The sequence below is a fragment of the Phragmites australis genome, chromosome 23 (genome assembly GCF_958298935.1).
Source record: "Phragmites australis chromosome 23, lpPhrAust1.1, whole genome shotgun sequence".
NCBI lineage: Eukaryota > Viridiplantae > Streptophyta > Magnoliopsida > Poales > Poaceae > Phragmites > Phragmites australis.
The window spans coordinates 21,668,009-21,689,367 of record NC_084943.1 but is presented as its reverse complement, the minus strand read 5'-3'; the positions used below and the strand labels follow the sequence as shown (position 1 = coordinate 21,689,367).

The following is a 21,359-nucleotide window of genomic DNA, read 5'->3' as shown; positions in this document are numbered from 1 at the left end:
AGCTTTTCCAACTAGCTGTTTGTTTCAGCTTTTAGATTGTGATCAGAATCCAGCTTTTACGATCTAGCTGTTTGTTTTAGCTTTTAGATTTTCATCACGATTCAGATTTTATAATTCGAAACAAACAGGACCTTATACGCTGGTGCACATACAGTAGCCATTCTGACATATACCACGGTCACACTGTTGTAGCACTCACGTGCTTTCTTGCCCGACCAAAATGTTGAGAAATAAAATTAGAAAAAAAGAAGTGTGAGAGGAGCTCGCGTACACAAAACCCTAACCCCCCGACTCCTCGGCGGCGGCGATGGCGGACGGCGGCGGAGAAGGAGGACCTCCGGCGGCGGCAGTAGCGCTGAAGGATCAGGGGAACGAGCAGTTCAAGTCGGGGAACTACCTCAAGGCCGCCGCGCTCTACACGCAGGCCATCAAGCTCGACCCCGACAACGCCACCCTCTACAGGTTTGCCTCGCTGCCCCTCCTCCTCCTCCTCCTCGCACGTCGTGCGGTGCGCGGAACCCTAGTGGTGGGCGGGGCCGATCTCCGCGCGTCCCCGTAGTGCGTTCGTGGCCCTGCGGGTGGTGACGGGTTCCGTGGCATGGCGTCGCCGATTCGCGTGGGGAGCTGAAAAGGCCGCGCCTTGCGGTGTACCTGATCGGGAGGTTTCTGTAGTTCGGTCGAAAGGTTGCGTTTTTACGCGGCGCAAGTGTTGAGCGGTAGTGGGGATTCAGGCTTCTAGGGACTGAAAAGCCCTGAGAATAAGACTGCGTCAGTGGTTGATTTGTCGCGGTGCAAGTTTGCGGTGATCATTTTTGTTTAGGTTGCTGAAAGATGCAATATAAGTGGCTGCACTTAGGTGTTTCAGTGGCTGCATTGGTGAAACTATATACCTACTTTGGCCTTTTCCTGTGGTGGGTTGGGTGTTATTGCCAATTAGACTTATGGTTCCTCTTTTTAGAACCGGGGGTGATCCCCAGTTTTGACTAGCAAAACCAGACCACCGGCAGTTACAGAAGTTCAATTACTACCAAAAGTAAACCACTCATATACAGGGCCGGATGAACTCGTGAACCATACAAGTGAAGCCGACTATCAGAGCTAACAAATTAAGCAAAATAAAATGGTCGCTTTGTCTTAGTCTGAACATCCATTACTTCGACCCAACTTCCCACATTGTCTGTTTGTCCTCATTAGGCTTATGGTTCCTAGTGCTCTAAAATTAGAATTGTATTCACATTCTTGTGATGTAACATCCTGATGATGTAATGTTACTTGTTGGTGACATAGTTTCAGCAAGTCAGCTTCTGCAACAGAAAGATCTGGCCACGTAACTGCACGGCAAAATGAGCATGTTTCCAGGATGTCCTTTCTTCATGCCTATATGGATAAAATTCATTCATTGTGCGTGATTTATAAGTAACTGGTTCAAGAGGTGTTACTTTTGGATGCAAATACAATTGGTATTTTCTAACAGTGAAATATCCTCCATGTTCAAAATAAATGAGTCCTTCCTTTTTGTATAGCTGACTATTTATATATGTATGTGACAAATACTGCACCTCTATTCTTTCTTTTCTATGAGATTATAAATGCAACACCAACTTACACGAAACATCTGAATAAGCATTGAAAGAGTCCTTACTTCATATGTCCAGTTCCACTTATGTTATGGGTCTATGCACAAAACTTACATGGTATTCTAAACCCAAAACCTGTTACGACATTGTTATGAAATTATGTGCTTGAGTATCTATGTTTTACTTCTTGTGTTGCGCTGTACAAGGTCCAAAAAATATTGATTTATGTTTTTCATTTAAATCCCTGCCAGCAACCGAGCTGCAGCATTTTTGCAGTTGGTTAAACTTAGTAAGGCACTTGCTGATGCTGAGACAACAGTCAAGCTGAAGCCACGGTGGGAGAAGGTATATAAATGTTCAAAGTGCTCTCCGATTTACATCCTGTTATTTACTCAGCTTTCAGATTTCACACCATGTCCTCTTTTGTAATATAGGGTTATTTCAGGAAGGGTTGCGTTTTAGAGGCAATGGAGCGCTATGAAGAGGTGAGGCTAAAAGGAAAATGCCTTGTTACTTCCAAACGATAAGACAGAGGGATGCTATCCATTTTTCCTTTCTGTTTTGTAGACTTCAACAAAGTCTTCCATGTCCTAGCAAACTGAGAAATAATAATATCATGGAAATTCCAAGTTTGAATTATTTTCATATTGATTGCAATTAATCAAAATAAAGTTCAGTAGATGGAGCTCAGATGACTCATTATGTTCATTGTAGTGAAACTAATAATCAGATGAACTGAAGTCTTCAAATAATTACGCAATTCTTCAGTTTGCTATGTTATATTATACATGTTTCTAATAAAACAACAACTTAACTTGTTCTTTTACCTGACTATTAAGCTTAACCTATATCGATGCCTAAAATTGGGTTTATTTTGTGCTTGAACCATGGACTTTCTTCTTTGTTGCTATTTTCATCTTCCCTTGTGTCGTAATTGTTTACATGACGCCTCATGCTCTCTTTCATCATAGCATCAGATTTTATATCATCTACAATATCTAAATGAACCATTCTTTGATGTTGATCTGCAGGAAATGGAGAGTTATCTGATTCATATTTTCTTCTTTTTTCTGGTGTAGGCAATATCTGCTTTTCAGATAGCTTTGCAGCACAATCCACAAAATACAGAAGTCTCGAGAAAAATCAAGAGGCTTACTCAGTTGGCAAGGGACAAGAAGCGAGCTCTTGATGTGGAGAGCATGCGCTCCAATATTGACATCGGGAAGAACTTAGAATCACTGAAAACTGAGTTGGTGAGTTTTATTGTTATGGCTTATGAGTGTAATGATCTTTAGGGAAAAAGGCTCATAACCCACAAGTGCACACATTTCTTTCCATATCTAAGCTGCGTACCATTTCCCCCAAATGCCAATGCTACTTCATTTTTGTAGTGTTCAATGCAAGTATATATCCAGTATGTTATTCAATGATGTTTCAAATTTTCGTATATACATATTTTAATTGATGATAATAGAGACACAAACCTTTAATAGAGGAGATATTCTTTGTAAAATGCTAGTGTATATTCAGATGCACCTTGTAGAGTGTAGACTATATCAGGTTCATGAAGTCCATTTTTATGCTATCAGTTTGAGTGTTGCAGACATGACATAAGAAAATTTTTCTATTTTAGACGAGACATGTTTCATCATTTGTGTGCTAAGCTCTGTATTTCCATTTCAGGTTGCAAAGTATGGAGATGCAGAAACAGGGCAGAGTGTCTTCTCGTTTGTTGTTAATGTGATAGAATCAGCAATAAAGGTTTGGCATGACACAGGAAAAGTGGATCCAAGGGTTAATTTTCTTCTCGATGATCAAAATACTGATACTGAAAAATATGCCCCAGTAGTTAACATTGACAAGGTACTATACTGCTACAGGCTACTTCATTTTGTAACTTGACATAAATTTATTGTACAAAGAAATGTATAATCAAATTTAGTGTACTTAGGATCTGTTTTGATTCTATATTTGGATTTGTTGAATTCTCTGTTGTAGGTTGCACTCCAAACTTACAACAACCTTTATATCAACACCTTTATGCTTTTTTTCCCTAGGCCTTTGAGTCACCCCACACTCACAGCAACTGCTTCACATTTTTGCGGCAATATTCCGAGGATTCTTTTGCGAAGGCCGCATGTATGGTGGCACCTAAGAGTATCATCTCCTACCCACAGGTCCAATTCAACCCCTCCTGCTCTTTGATGGCTGCATGTTGTTTTTCTTGACAAGTCGGTGGTTGGTGGTTAGCATTGTGTCAGTTTATTGATGCTATACGTTGTATTGTGTGTACCAGAATGAAAAAGATAGACTAACATGTTCTGTTACATACAGGTCTGGAAAGGGCAAGGATCAAGAAAATGGAAGCTTGACCAGAGTGATGGGTTCTTTGTACAATTTGAATCACCAACTCTACGGAAGATATGGTTTGTTCCTAGCACAACAGAAAAGGGCCGAACATTGTGCAGGTAATTCTCTCTTTCAGTGTGAGATAAGATTGATGTATACATTTTATTGCTACCTGAGTACCTGAAAGTTTGAATTATTTAATACAACATAGGTGTCTGTTGTAGCATCTTATCAGCATTTCCTACTTTAGTATCTTATAAATGTTAAATGATTAAAACGTTGCTGAGGGCTTAAGATTCCTCTTAAGTTTAGGCTAAACAACTCTGACATATCTTCAGAAAACATTGGTCAACTAGTCATAGGCTCATAGCTGTCTATGCCCCAGTGCATTATTCACTTGATGCAATGTTCAGATGATCATATTTACCAAAATATGAAACAATAGTTCACTTGTTGATGTTAGTTTACCACTAGAGAATTATGCCCACAATTGTGCTTACAAAACGGAAAGGACAAACTTTGCATTCATCTGCTACCACCTTCGCTTAGATGTACCAGCTGTTTGCATTATCCACTATCTTGTGACGCTCTCCACTTTTTGTGACCTTAGATGTATCTGTTGCACCGCTATGTACTTTACAGTTTGCACGCACCCTTCATTCATGACTTCTGGTTTGCTTTCTTCACTTGTTGGACAGGCAGCAGTATAGTCCTCCATCTCCCTTCCCTCCTCTTTATGGTAGTCACAAGCTTTCTTTATTACTTGTGCAGGAGTCCTGAGACCTTGGACATCAGCATCCATGAAGTCCTTCCCCGTATATTCAAGGAAACAGTTTGAGGAAGAATGAACCATCGATGGCTTCATGGTCTACCTTTGTTACATGGTCATTATACGCCTGAAAACGGGGTGTATTTTCTCATGCCAGGTTTTGTATCTGTATCAGTTTTTTGTACACCGAGGGACACAATTTTGCTGCTCTAGAGGGTTTTTACTGTATGCAGTAAGCTTTGTATTATTCAGTGTATACAAAGCCTTGTCAGGGTTGTGCAAATCCTTTATTTTTTCTTTTTCACTTATCAAATTCGGCAGTTTATATACTAGATCATCATGCATTGTTCTGATTATAGAAACAACCTTTTCATATCTTGATGACATCCAAGTACTGGCATCTACATGTCATGGGTGCTGCTGATGCCCTTGCAGTATGGCAAGTGACATGTCACCATCAGGCGGATGGTGTGATATAAAGAAGGTACAGCTATATACCTAGGTGGATTGTTTGATGAATAGTAATACGTCCGTGATGCACTGATGCATGTAGTCTTTCTTTTTGCTGAAATCAAATTCTCTGTACTTCGCTTATCCATTCATGCAATGGCTATAGGAGTTTGTTTAGTAGAGCTCTTAGAGTAGCTCTTTAAGTGGAATTAAAGGAGTTCTATCAAATAATAGTTTTTAGTTTTTTATTTTTTAAGTGGAATTTGTGAGAATGATTCTTTAAAATAAACTAGATATTGAGAGTTGAAAAAAGTTTTTTTTTTAATTTATTTTTCATATAGAATCATTTTTTTTTTTACAATCTACCTTAAAAAAATTACCACATACAAGCTTTACCAGACATGCCTTAGCTATTCCGTGACCCAGGGGTGAAGGTACATGGAGAGCAGGGTGCAGATGCATCCACACAAAAATAAAAAATTAATACTAACATTTGGAATTTTACCTCTATCGTGCGCCCACAGTAGACCATACAGCTTGATGTCAAATGTAAAATTGTGCGTAGATAAGATACTTATACACTTTCATTTCGCTCTAGTTCGCCATTGTCTTGACCACTCTACAATCTGCATCCACCACGTTATAGAATCATGGGCATCGGGCAACACATCTCCATCAGTTCAGTTGCTTACCATACGGTGATGGTACGGTGGTACGGTCAAAAACGAAGGACCATTACCGACGGCGAAACCGCGAAAGTTCAGATGGCCGGGCTGCACGTCACCTAAAACGACACATTTTGCGAGTGGAGGGAATATTATACCAAGATAATGTACATTGAACATCATACGACATGATATATGGAAGTTGTACGCAAACTAGCACAAGTGCACAAAGATGCAACCTCAAAACATGCATGCTTTCTCTCGTTTGCTCTGTAGTTTCAGCGAATCCAGCGCCGCTGCTGCCGCTGCTGCTTTTTCTGTCGCCGTCGCCTTCGTTCCGGCGAGGCCGGCGCCGGCGAAGGGAGCGAGGAGCACGTGAGGAAGGCGCCAGTCTGCTGGTCGACCTCCTCGTCGTATTAATGGCGGGCGCGTGGCAGGCGGTATTTACATGCGGGTGCGATCGATGCAGCCTGCAACACACACCGGCCCCGGCCATGGGAAGCTTTCGCCGCAGTAATGGCTGGGCTGGCTCAGTTCTGCCGCTGCCGGCATATACTGCACCGCTTCACATTTGCAGCAGTGCTTCTTCCATTACAGGCACAGGAAAGGCGATCTGCTAAGATGAAGCCGTCGATATACGACATCGGCGTCTCGTGGCAAATGGCGGCAGTTGCTCTGTCAATCTCAAACCAACATGGACTGTGATAACTGATAGCTAATTGCACTGTTTACTTACCTTGTGCACACCAGCTATGGCAGTGACAAGCGTGTGAACGGACTTGCAGCTATGGTTGTCAAAAAAGCTCGAAACGCGAGCTACTCGTGCTCAACTCGTTCCACGTTTGATTCGAGTTCGGCTCGATCTTAAAACGACGCAAGCTTGAGCCTAGGTCAATGCTCCCGAGCCTCACAAGTTCGAGCTCCATAAGACTCGAGTTAATGTGTATAGAAAATTTTATTTTATTTGCCACCCTACCAAATCTATACGGTTGTAACTTTTTTAGACAATATTTATCGTGCATTCCCACAATATACATACAATATAAACATAAAAGACTCTCTGTCGGAGTCTCACTCGGAGCCACATACCAGACACCGGAGTATCTGGGCTAACCCGGAAACTCCGGGTTGAGCTCTCAAGCTCAAACCGAGACTCTCTGCTGCAGTCTCACCCGGAGACTCCGACCAACTGATCAGAGTCCGCAGTATCCAGGCTAACCCAGAGACTCCGAGCTCAGACAACAAAAATATTTTCACCGGTGTCCGTAGGTGATTGTGTCTCTCAACTTTTGGTTCTAAAAGAATACTTTGAGCACTGAGACACCTTCAAGATTATCAATATGCATCCCTCTTGATAGTACGGCTATCCTTAACTAAAATTTAAAATAAAATGAATTAAAGCCTATTGAGTAACTACACGCCGCTTCTCTTTTCTTTTTGAGGGACGCCAACATCTCTTAACTTATCCAATAAGACTTAAAACTTTTTCATAACTTCAACAAACACATTAGTCCCTTAATTATTTATCATCAATTAGCCAAAACCCACAGAGGGCCTAGATGCACTTTCAGATTCCTTCTCTTGAGGTGGAATTTTGGGGGAGAATGAGAGAGGGAGGGAGCTCCTTGCTTGGCCAGTTGAGGAGAGAGGGAGCACGGGAGTGGAGTGAGGGAGAGAGAAGGGGAGCAGGTGGGTGCTACCCAAGTGAAGGGAGAGGTGGTGGGGCCAGCCAGGTGGTCCCACGTGTTGGAGAAATGGGTCTATTTTAACTGCGAATTTTATTCTTTTCTCTCCTAATTGACTTTAAATGAATTGCACTAGCGTTCCAAAATAAATTACCTCAAAACTAATTATGACACTAATAACATATAATTAAACTTAATCATGCGATTATGAATTTGGGACGTGACAATGGATCCCCCAGCTGCCACCACCATCGATGAGAAAACGACCTAGAGGCCCTGCTGCCCCATCACCATAGGCCTTGCAGCATGGAAGCTATGCTGCGATTTGCCGTCGCTGTCGCCATCGTTCAAGAAGCAAGGTAATACCATCACGCCATCAAGCTTAGTCCGGTCATGCCGTCGTAGCCGGTGCTCCGGCTGTGCCGCATGCTCTTTTCCTTTTCTCTTTGTGATTGTGGCCGACCAATGTGCCAAGGTGCACATGTGCTTGTTCCCGGCCATCGTGTTGTGGTGCTACCGCCCATCACGTCTTGGGTAACTGTTGGGCTTGCGTTTGTGCTTGCCTGTCGTGTGTTGATGGCCGTTTATCGTGCTATGTGTGCGCTATAAGAAGCACCGGGTTTCAGCCGTATGCCATCGAAGTCTTGCACTCTGGCCATGCGGTAGTGGACTCTGGGCTCTGCCACGAGTCGCGATAGCCTTGCCGTCATACCGTTGTGCTTTCTTTGTGTAACCCCAGCTGCTGCGTCTTGGCTCATGGTGGTGTTGCTGTTTGTTCTGGTGACCAATATGTGTTAGGGCTGCACTCTCTGTGGCCTTATTGCTTGATGTGCTGCTGTGCTCCCTGTATTTGAGCCCGGTTGTGATTATCCTGTTTCCAGTCATATTGATTAGATCTTGGTGACATGTGTTATTGATGGCATTGTCGCTCGGAGAGGTTCATCAAGATTGCTTGTTCTTGGTTTATGTTCCCTCTTACGGCTGAGCTAATACCTATGATGCTACCCTCTGTTGCTATATTGTTCTTATGCACCTGTGGGCAGCTTCTTAAAGTGTTGGCTCTGATCCTTTATCATGCCCCTTCCATTGCCTCTTACTGGTTGAGCTGTGATGCTTTTTCATTCACCTCTCTATGGCTTGGATGAGCTTGGCTCCTTTATGATTGGGCTAGCATATGACTGTGATGATGCTTTTCATCTATGACTAAAAAAGGAATGTGGCTGCCCATCATGTTGCTGCCCTCCTGTCAACAATTGGAGTCGAGCTACTATTCTCTATTAGGAAAGCAGCTCACTATGATTACCCTTTTGCCTATGTGGCTTACCGGCTTTGTGGCTCATCAGAAAATATAGTGCCATTGCGTTAGGAGCCTTCGTGGCCCATAGTGACCACTCTCGTCTTTGTGGCTTTTGTCTGTGTGGCTCGTTGCTTATTGTCTTCGGAGATGGTCAATGAGGACAAGTCCAAGGCTAGAAAAGGGAGTTAGTGAGTCAAGCATGACGTCAGACTTCTGGTTGTGGCCAAGCTGCCACTTCTGATTGTAGCTACATGTCGTGCTGCGCTCCTAGCCCACCTCTTCATACATACATACACAATTCTGAGGTCATACGTAACCGATGATGATCTGAGATAGATAAACAGTCTAAAAAGCTCATGCTAGACTGTTATCCCGTTCTTTATTATTTTGTGTCCAACGCTTACTTTGCTTGGTCTTTGTTGCTTGTGACTACAACCTTGCATACTCGGAGACGACATCGATATGACGATCGTCAGCGTAGCTTAATCGGAGGTAGCTCGAAGACGAGCGTAATTAACCGTAGATATTTTACGAAGCCACAGGAACCAAGACAAAGCAATCACTAGATCACATGAGATAGTCAGATAGCATGTACGTTGTGGAGTAAAATATATAATGAGAGAAACTGTACTTTATGATTTCGATATGAATGAATAAAGTTTATATGTTTCCGATTATTACATTCTCCTATTTTTCTTATATATGTATACCGACACGTCCGCAATATTACGTTCAAAGTAATAAAAAAACACATGACGACACGAGTTTTCTTTGCGCGAAACACTTTTCTGTTGTATCTTCAAGTCTCAAGGCCTAAAAAGATCATTACAAGGATCCTAAGGGAGAAATCATTCTCAATCCTACTAATTTCCTACTAATTTGGCATAATGTTTGTTCTCTCTACATTAACATAACTCTTGTTTCGTCTACTTAAGCTTGACTCCAGCCGAGCTCGGGCCTATCCACAAGGTCTACCGCTATCGTAGACTCTCTCGAACCTGACAAACAAGCTCGCTTGAGCTCAGCTGGTTGACAGCCCACTTGCAGCTAGTAAAGTCGCTTAAGATTGAGCCGCCTCCGTTGCTCTTATTCTTCTCTCTGGAGCTTTGTGCGACGCTGGTGTATCCTCCGCATCAGCGAGCCCGTATCCAGCTCGAAGGTTTCGTGTGTCGAGTGGAGGACAGTCAGTTGCTTCTTCATGTTGGTGTGTTAGTGCCGGCTGGTTTCGGCGTTGTGCTGGTTGTGTTGTGCCAGTGACGTGGACTCTCGTGTCGTTGTTTGTCCGTTGGGTGTAAAGTTCTCTAAACTGGTGTTGCATTGTTGTAACTTTTTCTTGTTTTCTCCTATTTTATTGATATAATTGATATCTCTAAGATCATCTCAACTATATTTATTTCATTTCGTTTCCTTCTTAATTCCTCTCTTCGTTCTCGTTCATTTTATTTTCTCTCATCTCCAACAGTTTCTCTTTGAAGTGATTCGTGAAGGAAAATGAGAGAGAATACTATTATAGAGGGAATGGTCTTAGGATTCCTTTCATAACGAATACTATGAATGAAAACCATTAGAACGCTGAAGGAAACGAAAATCTCTTCGTAAAGAGATTCCCGTCCATAAAAGAACTCCCCTATGATGGTCTAACGGTGAATGTTAAAAAAAAAGATTAGGCCACCTTGAGATACGGAACAGCAGGGCCAGCAAGACTCGTCAGGCGTTCATAGAGTTTTTTGGAGGAAGGCGTCCCTAATTTGGAGGTTTGGCTCCACAAGATTCAAAGGGGATTATGAGACCCAAAATTCTCCAAGAAAAAGTGAGTATATGAGAAGCAAATTCTGTAGTAACTTGTTCTATAAAAAACTCTCTTCCCTATGATGATATATCTTTACTCCATCTCTTTTCTTTTCAGCTCAGTCGTTAGATTACAAGATAAGTAGCGTGAATAAAATTTTATGAGAATCTTTTTAGATAGAATCTTTTTAGATATGATACTATAAAATTTGTTTACAAGGATATGTGTGAGAGAGAAGGTGTATGTAAGCTATGAGACCGCGATATCCATGCTATGTGAAGGAAGTAAAAGCGGAGGATGAGGAACGCTCATCAAACAAATGAGCAAAAGTGCAGTCATGCATGACTGCATCCATCAGACGGAGCGCATGACACCAGGGCAGCATGCATCAGCTGTCGTCGCCTGGCTCGCGGCCGGTGCTTCTCTCCTCCTCTTTTTGGCGCGCCAGCGGCATCGACATTTACCTCCTCGCCATGCAAATGGACGTGCACCGACCATGCATGTTCTTTGCATGCACGAGATCGATAAAGCTAGCTAGATATATTGACGTATAACATAGACTAGCATTAAGAGGTTAGAGCTGACTATAGCATGCATTATGCAAATAGAGGTGGGGCCATCATATCGATCTAGTGCGTCGGCTACACCCAGGCCACGTACTTAGCCGGTGCTCTCGTCCCAGTTGACTGACCTCTAGGATACTGTATACGCTCGGTCAAGGGCAGCCCAAGTGAGAGCATGGGTGTAACGGGGCCAAGCAAATGCGCAAGTCGGCAACGCTCTGGTAGCCCAATGCCTAGCATCGGGTAGTCAACGTCCTATCAGCCGATCCTTAATGTCCTAAATATACAACTACCTCCCAGTGCCCAGACGCCCAAACATGGGCATGAGACTGAGGACGATGACATTGAGTCTGGCAGCAGCGCGAGCATAGCGGCGAGGGACAGCACGAGCATGGTAGAGCGCTGCCACGAGGGTGTAAGCGCGAGCATAATGGAGAGGAGCTGTATGAGCATGGCAATACATTTTTTTAAGTGTCTGAAATCGGCAAAAAGATCTCAGGCGACGTACCATTTGCGCTGGTGAGAGGAGGTTAGGGTTCGAGGCATTCACTAGTGTGCTTGAGAGGGATGTCCGAGGAAGTAGGCTGACCTGATGGAGGAGACGAGGCGGTGAGGCGACAGGGACACCGTTGGCCACGGGCAACGTAGGACCGTCAGTGGGCGGTGCCGGAGCAGAGATGAGCGGAGCTGGGTTAGTCCGGCGCTAGGCGACCATGCGAAGATAGGTAGAGTCTGGAAGAGTGAAGGAGTCCTGCTTTGTGGAGGTTGGTGGGACAGGTGGATGCCGGTAAGATGGATTAATTAGTTCAAAGAAAGAAGGAAAAAGATAGACTATACGATGGAAATCAGACAGACTACATTCGTAGACTAGATTTTATCCAATTTCAAACAAATAGCAACGTTCTAATTTCTCCGGCTGTTCGCTGTACAAACCTTGGTGTGTGAAATAGCGGCAGAGACTTTTGTGGGACCCCAGTGTCAGCGGGACTCACGGTTATGCCCGGAGATCGTGGGTTATTATCCCATTTGTCCAACAAAGCGAAGGCAAAAGGTAAAAGGTAAAGACGGATGCAGTCAAAGGATTGAGAAACTACGAAAATCTGTTTTTAATAACGAAATTCTCGAGAGACGACAGACTAGTGAATAGATGAATCGATCTTTACTCGAATTCTGTGAACCCTGGTCAAGGGGAACGGATAAAGCCAAAAACGTGAAGGGTCTTCTTTGCAAATAACTCTTGTACATTACAAGTTTTGCATGGATGGGTCAGATCTTCAGAGGGGGTGGGAAGGGCTCAAGCCCCCTGGCCGCGGGAACACAAGAAAAAACAAGGGGTGAAAGTGGAAAAGGAAGAAGAAAAAAATGGAAAAGAGGAGGGAGAAGAATAGAGCTCCTCCGTATTAGTTTTTAGTGTGTTTGGCAGGGGTCTCTCTGATTTAAATTTTTGTGGAAAGTGATTTTTTGGAGAAAATGATTTTGTGGTTGAAAGTGATTCTCTAGTAATTCTCTAAAATAAAATATATTGAGTAAGTGATTCTGTGCGGGAAGTGAATCAGAGGAAGTTGCTTTTTTCAGTTTCTCAACTTTTAGTTTATTTTAGATAATCACTCTCACGGATTCCACTCAGGGAGCTAAAAGCTAAAAGCTGCTGTTTGGCAGAGCTCTCCAGATTCCAGACAGAAAGCTGCTCTGAGAGCTCTGCCAAACAAACCCTTAGTCTGTCACTATTCTTACATGTCTCTCGAATGGTAACACGACATATCAAACAAGCGTTGGGTAGAGAGATATGGATCACTTATTCTGGATCCAGTGCGGATCTATGATGTTTTCGTAAAGGAAAAGTTATCTTTCATGGTATAATCTCCTAAGAACTTTTAACAGACATTCTATGTTACCACTAATTAATTGTGTTATCTTTTAAGTTGTCTCTACACGAGCTTTTAACGGACTTTGAGTTGTTTCTCAAGCATTTTTGGTTATCACCCTATGAATCTCATAGCTAGTGTTTTATAGATGTAACGACACTAAGGTCTCATTTGGATAGGATGTAACTTTGGAGCTTCTTGCTAGCTAGGAAAGTAGTTATGGTTATTGAATTTAGTTGTTACCTTTTACAATAAACTCTTAGGTTTTCAACACACCAAAAGTCAGAAAAACTCATCTCAACTTGCTTACCAGCTTTTATTTTATTTCAGCTACAACTGTTTCCTCAGTCAGTTAAAAAACACCAGAAGCCAGAACCAAAAGCCAGCCGCTTGGATATCTTCTGGCTTTGTAAAGAGAAAAACCGCTTTTAAACCCATCCAAACTGGGGTTAAATAACGGCTGCAGCGCACCACCCTATGAATTGAGTTAGCACGTGCATCTTTATCACAATGCTAATCACATTATATATCTTTTTAGAGGCTTCAATGAAATATGCATGTAAGAAGGGCACAAATGCAAGATGCGTAAACAATTAAACCTGATAAAGCACTGAAGCAACCAGACCAGTAGATCTGAGGATGACTCGAGTTGACATTCCATTTTCTGTTGTTGCACTCTCAAGCTATAGGATCGGATCCAAGTACAGTGCCAGAGAAAGAGAGAGATAGTGTGTGTGTGTAAAGTATACGGGACGCTGTCTCAGGCTGCGTCGATCTATGGTATCATGAGATGCATCTAATTTTGTTTTGTTAATAATGGTGTTTGTGCATTGGATTCCACTGCCAGTCCATGTGAGACCTGCTTCGGTCCCTGTCGGAGTTCATTTCCTATCACGCATTTAGCCCATTGTCGATCTCATGTCATTTCTATTATTTGAGGATAATTTTCCTTTTTTTTCATTTTCTTAGACCATGTTAAGCTAGAAGCACTGTGGTCACTTCAACAATGAAATTTCCAGTAAAAGAAAAACCGGACATTCCATCCGTATTAGATCAATTCTCGATACCACTTTACTATGAAACTAGAGGAATGAGCACTTGCTAGTTCTTATATTATTGATTTGTCATTGGTTCAGCCTCTCAGCAACTAAAATTCTGCTCAGAAAATATGGCTTTCTAAATTAAAAAAGAGGAAATTCGATCTCCCTACCGTTGATTTCAATCTAACCTGTCAACGACAAGCTCCTCTAATTTCCCGTTGATAAACAACTAATACACCGGTTTTTATTTATTTATTTATTTTAAAAATATATGTTAGATATCAGCCATGGATAGCTAGGCTAATGCTTCGCCAGCTTTATCCAATACAATTCGGCGCGTGCGAAAGTGTTTTTAGAATACGTGCTTTGTGTATGAATAGGATACGTCATGAATTGGAGGTTAGCATGTTTCTGGTTGTACACCAGGTCATTTTCTAGGAAGATAGTGACTTAAACTTAACCATGTGACCAGCCATTGATTCTTCCAAATTGTAGGCCTGAATTGTAACTACAGGTACTTCAGGGAGAAAAGAACCGGTCGAGAAACCATGAATATTCTGCGGCAAGAAGCGTGAATGCGATCGAGCTGCTTTCTGTGCATCAGATGGCGTGTCAAGAAGAAGACATGGATGGATCGAACAATGGCTGTACAATGCTAATGTCAAGTGTCAGGGTAGAGAGAGAAAGGAGCCATGGCATGCAACCAAAAGCAGAGATGGAACGTAGGGCAGCTTTGGTTTGCCCCTGATCTGATCCTCTCTTGTGTTTTTAATTTGTTTTTTTTTTTTGGTTTCACAAGATGCCAAACAAGGCTACATCCAGTGAGTGACCTTTCTGTCATGCATACATTTTTGTTTTCAGATGCCTGTACCCAATCTAGATTATAATATAGTGCGAGTTTGTTATTTGGCATGCTATATAATACTGCAACTTGTGTTGGTAGTGATTGCACGAAAAAAATTAGAAATGGTTTTCCTGTGGCCTGAGCCCCTACACTATACCCCTATGTAGCTTCTTGGTCTGTTTGGCACGCATCTAGCTCTAAGATCCATATTAAATTTAGAGTTTATATAATAAAATAAAATAATTTAAATTTTTATTTTTAGTTTAAAATAAAAATCAGATAATTCAATTAAAATTTCTCAATCCACTCATACCTTTAGATCAAAGATTTCTTAAAGCTAGATTTAACCAGCTAAAAAAATCTTAAATTTAAGTATCATATAAGACCCTAGTATCATATAACAAAGCATATGGATTTGAGCATAGACCTTATCTTTTCTATAATAAAAAATGTCACAGAACAGAGTTTATGCAACTAGCCACCCCTCCGTTATAAAATAGAATTTGTTAGGATTTGACGTATGAAAATGATATTAGTATATTTTTAAGGAAAAATAAGTTGATATCACGTACTATATTTGGAACAATGTCAACTATGAAATAAATTTAAAAATTGGTGATTGGAGGCGTGTTAGAAACTATGTCGATGCCCTTAACGACATTAAAAGTTAACAAAAGAGTAAATGGGTGTTTGAATTTTTTGTTGTTGATTTGAACATACAGTGCCCTGTTCAATGACATATTGCCATTATTGGGAAAAAGCTTGAGCTTTTTGCTAATAGTCCAGCTAAACTAAAAACCCCATTAACTAGGATTTACTGTTTTCGATGAAATTCATGTGTGTCCAAACATGTCCTAAATTTTACTCTTCCGTCTGACCAAAGTGCTGCTCTGAAATTCATGTAATTAGCAATGCAATCATGTTCTCTGTAGAGTACACTATCTCACTAGTATATTCACACACTAATGACCTCTTTTTGTTCTCATCAAACAGATGCAATCCAAAAGAAAAAGAAAAAGCACCAATTTGACCCACACCATGGGGCCCACCTGCAACCCCCCCTCCCCCCTCTCCTCACTCATCACACTCTTCTTCAGTCAGAGCCATCATGGCATCACCTCTCTCTCTCTCTCTCTCGCCTTGCTCTTTTTCTCCCTCCTCGGGAGCCTTCGCCCTCCTCCTTCACATTGCCTTTGGGCGGCTATATAGGCTTTGGCTTTCGCGGAGATTGGATTGGAAAGGGAGCTCGCGGCAAGTTTGAACCCACCCAAAACCCCATCTTTCTCTCCCGTTTGCCTCGCCGCCGCCTCAACTCGTGGTTCTCTCTCTCTCTCCGCCGCCGTCTCCGATCAAATGCGGTGAGATCTGCGTCGCGCGTGACGCCGTGGCCCGCTGGAGCTTGTTCCGTTCTGACGAGGGAGCTGCGGAGCGCTTGCTCTTGGATCTCTCCGGCGGTCTCGGTGAGTTCTTGCAGTGAAGCTGGCGGTTCAGGTCCAGAGCTTGGATTGCTCTTCCATTTGTTTTCTTTGTTTACTCCCTCGGATTCTACTTTATTGGCGAAAAAAAGATTGGATTTTTGGTTGCAACGGATTCGGGGATCACATTGCACTCTCTCTGAACATTTTTTGGCGTGTTACTGGAGCTGGCATTTTGGATTCGGTCAATATATTGCTAGAATATTTCAACTATAAGTTGGTAGGAGTTGGGGCTAATTTTCTCCCCTCCCCTTCAATCGATGTGCTCCTGAGGCCGACATTTCGGCTCAGAGCTCCATTCTTTTCTACCCCTTTTGTTTTCAGAACAGTTTTTGGGGTTGTCGGCAAGTTTTGTCACCAAGTGTCTTCGCATCCGTAATTTCAGGTCACTAGTCCTTTGTTGCATTTTCTTTCATGTGACCTCACGTTTTCCTCCTCTTCTTCCATTTAATTTTCTCCGAGAATAATTAAAGGTGTTCCTTACTTCAGACTTTAGAGTACATTTTTAACGCACTTGTTGTTCCACCTTCACCATTTCTAAACAAAGTGTTGATTTTTCTCCAGGACAGTGAAGAAAAATTATAACTTGCAGTGTGTAAGGTTCAGGCTCCAAAAGGATGGATCAATATGAGGTATTGGAGCAGATTGGGAAAGGAGCATTTGGCTCTGCACTGTTGGTGAGGCACAAGGTGGAGAAGAAGAAGTGAGGCTGACTAGCACTGTTCTTCACTTGTGGGCTTATGTTTCTTTTTTCAGTCATTTTTAGGTTGCTGAGCTCTGTCTTCTCTGTTGTGCAGGTATGTGCTGAAGAAGATTCGTCTTGCACGACAAACCGACCGCACTCGCCGGTCTGCCCACCAGGAGGTTAGCATCTTCCACTTCATCTTCGTATGCTCTCTTCCATCATTTGGTACCTAGCCATGATTTCAAGGAATGCCTTTTGTTCACCAAGCTTGCCTTATTCATGTTTTATTGTGACAATAACATGTTAAGTTTGGGAAGTGATGAACTGATCTGGGGGAAATGTTCTTGCAGATGCAGCTTATCGCGACGGTGAGAAACCCATTCATTGTGGAGTACAAAGATTCATGGGTGGAAAAGGTAGGTGAAGGGACCAATCATAGGAAGTTAATAAATAGTACCATATTGCATGGTAGGATGAAGTAGCTTCACTTTTTGTTATTAGACATCTCATTTATTTTCTTGAAACTTTCAGGGTTGCTACGTTTGCATTGTTATAGGTTATTGTGAGGGAGGAGACATGTATGTATTTATATGAGATTATAAATCCTTTTCAATAACGTGTTCGTGGTCATTTGGTTCTTAGCTGACACAATTTGTATTGATCCAGGGCTGAAGCTATTAAAAGAACTAACTGTAACCATTTTTCTGAGGAGGTGCATTTCTTGGCCTTGCTTTTGTTTTGACATCTTCGGTTATTATGCTGCGACCAATGTCTGCACCCTCAACTGTTTCTCATTTTGCAGAAACTTTGCAAGTGGCTCGTGCAACTTCTCATGGCTCTTGATTATTTGCACGCAAATCACATTCTTCACCGAGACGTGAAGGTCAGTACCAGTGCTTGATTTGGAGCACATGATGCAACTTTACTTATTTTTCTAAGGAATGTAATTGTATTAGTATGCCTACTGAAACTGCTCAAATTGTTTCAGTGCTCCAATATATTTATTGCCAGAGATCAAAGCATACGCCTTGGTAAGTGACTTAGTCTCTAAACAAGTATAATACTTTATGTATGATGTCAGCAATTCTGGTGATAATTTACTTCAAAGTGTCTAAAATACAGGTGATTTCGGGCTTGCAAAAATATTAACTTCAGATGATCTTGCGTCTTCTGTAAGTATACTTGAACATTTGAGTTTTCTTTCATGTATGCGATGGTGTTGCTTAGTACCTATTGCTCTAACAAAGGTGGTAGGAACACCAAGTTATATGTGCCCAGAACTTCTTGCTGATATACCATATGGTACCAAGTCCGATATTTGGTCTCTAGGTATGTATCACTTCAGTGTCATAAATCATGTTTTGTGCCTGGATAGCACAGTTGCGATTTAACACTTAAATTGCTTTTCTTGCAGGATGTTGCGTATATGAAATGACTGCTCTCAAGCCTGCGTTTAAAGCCTTTGTAAGTCCTTTACTTGCTTTTTTCTGGAGACATCTATGCAATTAGTTTATATGTTGTTGCAATGTGAAGGTTAGCCAAAAACGTCATTCATACTTGTATTACTGAACACTCCATATGCTTATGAGTTAGAAAATTATTTGCCTTGTCTTGGATATCTGTCATTTACATTAGTAAATTAGGAATTCTTATGAACATATTGCTAGACACCCGCTACATTGCATATATGCTGTAACCAAGTCAATTTGAATATTCGTAATTACATATAATTGGATAGTAGATCTCTGTCCTAATAATCATGCAGCCCTATGAAATTTGGAATCTGATTTCATCATTTCTTGGTAGGACATGCAAGCTCTGATTAACAAGATCACAAAGTCGATAGTATCGCCATTGCCCACAAGATATTCTGGTGCCTTGTAAGTTTGTTATTGAATTATATTCCCTTTTATTTTCATCTTTTATGTCATCTTGCCTGAACGAGCATGGTTCTGAAAAAGCTTTACTTCATACAGTAGGGGACTCATCAAGAGCATGCTGCGGAAAAGTCCAGAGCACAGACCAAGCGTAATTCCTCAGTCCCCCCCCCCCCCCCCCAACTGCCCAACCTACTAATCTACTATTTGTGCTGATGTAAATTTGTTTACCCTAATAGAATTTTTTTACCTAACTGTCATACAGGCTGCAGAACTGCTAAAGCACCCACATCTTCAGCCTTATGTGCTTCAAGTCCAATTGAAGTCTAGTCCTTCTCGCAACGTATCTCCAATCTATCAATCTCTGACAACAAAAGTTAAGAAGATGGCGTTTCCTAATGATATAACTGATTCTATACGAAGAAGGGCAGCAAGAAGAAACTCTTTGGGAAATGAGAGGACTGTAACATTTTGCAAACCATCTCCTGAGCGAAACTCTATTAGCTCTACTCGGAGCATCAAAGAATATACAACTACTCAGAGTGTCAAAGAGCTATCGATTGACAGCAGTCAAGTTGATGACGAGGTTACCAGTAAAGCCATTATAACAAAGACATCAGGCATTCTAAGGACTCCTAAGAGTACTCCAGCCAACACATTCACAACTAGAAATCGGCTGGATCCTCCAAAAACATCTTATACCAGAACAAACCATAGCGAGGTATTTTGACATTGAGCTTGTTCTATGTTCTTTATGCTTTCTATTGTTTAAATATTGCCATGATTCTCGATTACAAGATGCACATGTTCATACAGCTTTGATGTAAATGACCTTATCTTTTAGTTGAGCTCTGGTGGTCCTCATAGTAGATGTTCATCAATTAAGTTATTATCATGATGCATTTGTTTACTGAGTAAAAGTGTATTTATGCTAATTTTTTGCTTCATGGTGAGTTTGCATCTGCATGACCATGTTTACCTATATGTCGAAACATACAGTCCGATACTCATCGAACTTGTATTCCCCCCTGTACAGCTGCCCTCAAGAACACCTCTAAACAAAAGCGCTCGAACAGCTCGAAGAGCATCCCTCCCTCTGCCAACCTATGGAACACCAAAGAAGCGCACCATCAGCATCCTCGACCGGCTAGACTCCCCAGATGTCTCTGTCAATGCACCTCGAATTGACAGAATTGCAGAATTCCCACTAGCTTCATCCGAGGACCCCTTTGTCGCCATCAACAAGCTCTCTTCGGCTCACGGCTTGTGCTCCACACCTCCCTGCATCAACCGGTCCATCACCAAGGACAAGTACACGATCCAGGTGTCACACACCGATGGGGACAACGGAAGTGACTCGTCAGGCCGCAATGCTACCGCCGCCTCAAGTCGGGGGTCCAATGACTCCAGGCAGCAGCGGTTCGACACCTCGTCGTACCAGCAGCGCGCCGAGGCACTGGAAGGGCTGCTGGAGTTCAGCGCGCAGCTTCTGCAGCAGGAGAGGTATGAGGAGCTGGGGATCCTGCTGAAGCCGTTTGGCCCCGAGACAGCGTCTCCTAGGGAGACCGCCATCTGGCTCACAAAGAGCTTCAAGGAGACGGCATCATAACCTCTCATTCTCGGATCAGCATCGACATAATTGCCAGTTTTGTAATGCGAGACGTAGCTCAGGTAGTTCAAACGGTATTAGGACCGAAGTCTGTCTAGCTGCTGGGAGGCAACACCACCTCAGTGTTGCTGTTGCCCTGACTCAAGTTTCCATCTTCTAGTCACCCTTTTGCAGTAGGAAATTCAGTCACCAGTAGTTTTAGAATTGTATAAGATGAACCCGGGATCTGGCAAAGATCTTGAACCTTGTAATCATGTGTCACTTGCAATCATGTAGTACTAATTTGGAGGTCTGGAGATCCAGTTGGCAGTAGGTTGGGTCTGTCCCATCTCAAGGCAAGGCTGAAGAATCAATCCTATGCTTGGATCCCCTGATCCCAGCTTCCTCTGACAAACCATATATGCCTTCTTCTCAAGGCACACTCCAATTATAAGAGAATAAATGTTTATGTCACTCTGAATTTCTGACTTATCAGTGCATGCCTGGATGATGGATAGACATCACAGACTGCACATACAATGTACCTAGCCTTTGTATGTGCTATATGTGTAGGTAAGCTAAGCCATGCTTGTGAAGAAGCTGTGACCTCAGTCAGCCACAGCTAGCTAGGTACCATACCAAACGGCAGCAGCCATGTGACGAAGCAGCGGCAGGGCACACAGAAAAACCGTGGCTTTGTACACGCCGAATCTCTCCATGTGCCCTGCCGCGCCGTCTCCCGTAATCTTCACCTGTACGTGACATTGTGGCTTATCTCCGTGCCAGGAGAGGAGAAAACAATGGCTGCGTGGATCATGGGAGACTGGGAGCACGGGGCATG

At 42.4% G+C, this 21,359-nt stretch overlaps 2 protein-coding genes across 4 annotated transcripts; both read left to right on the top strand.

Annotated features, from left to right (window-relative positions):
• The first annotated feature begins 210 nt into the window (after positions 1-210).
• Positions 211-5,070, top strand: LOC133906536 (uncharacterized). Its single transcript, XM_062348479.1, has 8 exons — positions 211-462; positions 1,829-1,922; positions 2,012-2,062; positions 2,657-2,830; positions 3,261-3,440; positions 3,635-3,754; positions 3,912-4,045; positions 4,698-5,070. The coding sequence occupies exons 1-8, from the start codon at positions 308-310 to the stop codon at positions 4,762-4,764; spliced, it is 975 nt and encodes a 324-aa protein (XP_062204463.1). The 5' UTR covers positions 211-307; the 3' UTR covers positions 4,765-5,070.
• Positions 5,071-16,006: 10,936 nt separating this feature from the next.
• Positions 16,007-20,992, top strand: LOC133906664 (serine/threonine-protein kinase Nek2-like). Of its 3 annotated transcripts, none has more exons than XM_062348628.1 (15): positions 16,007-16,353; positions 16,938-17,071; positions 17,166-17,232; positions 17,404-17,469; positions 17,585-17,631; positions 17,720-17,765; positions 17,856-17,936; positions 18,042-18,084; positions 18,176-18,225; positions 18,301-18,382; positions 18,468-18,517; positions 18,860-18,933; positions 19,030-19,081; positions 19,196-19,651; positions 19,967-20,992. In XM_062348628.1, exons 2-15 carry the CDS (start codon positions 16,986-16,988, stop codon positions 20,537-20,539), a joined length of 1,773 nt encoding a protein of 590 aa, XP_062204612.1. In that variant the 5' UTR covers positions 16,007-16,353; positions 16,938-16,985; the 3' UTR covers positions 20,540-20,992. The 3 variants fall into 3 exon arrangements, with proteins under 3 accessions (XP_062204612.1, XP_062204611.1, XP_062204613.1); XM_062348627.1 differs by having other exon boundaries at positions 16,933-17,071; XM_062348629.1 differs by lacking the exon at positions 16,007-16,353 and adding an exon at positions 16,665-16,753 and having other exon boundaries at positions 16,933-17,071.
• Positions 20,993-21,359: the final 367 nt, after the last annotated feature.

Coding starts and splice junctions, on each gene's coding strand:
- LOC133906536 (XM_062348479.1), top strand. CDS start 308: ATGGCGGACGGCGGCGGAGAAGGAGGACCTCCGGCGGCGGCAGTAGCG. Junction 463..1,828: donor GACAACGCCACCCTCTACAG/GTTTGCCTCGCT, acceptor AATCCCTGCCAG/CAACCGAGCTGCAGCATTTT. Junction 3,441..3,634: donor CAGTAGTTAACATTGACAAG/GTACTATACTGC, acceptor TTTTTTCCCTAG/GCCTTTGAGTCACCCCACAC.
- LOC133906664 (XM_062348628.1), top strand. CDS start 16,986: ATGGATCAATATGAGGTATTGGAGCAGATTGGGAAAGGAGCATTTGGC. Junction 18,226..18,300: donor CAGATGATCTTGCGTCTTCT/GTAAGTATACTT, acceptor GCTCTAACAAAG/GTGGTAGGAACACCAAGTTA. Junction 18,518..18,859: donor AGCCTGCGTTTAAAGCCTTT/GTAAGTCCTTTA, acceptor ATTTCTTGGTAG/GACATGCAAGCTCTGATTAA.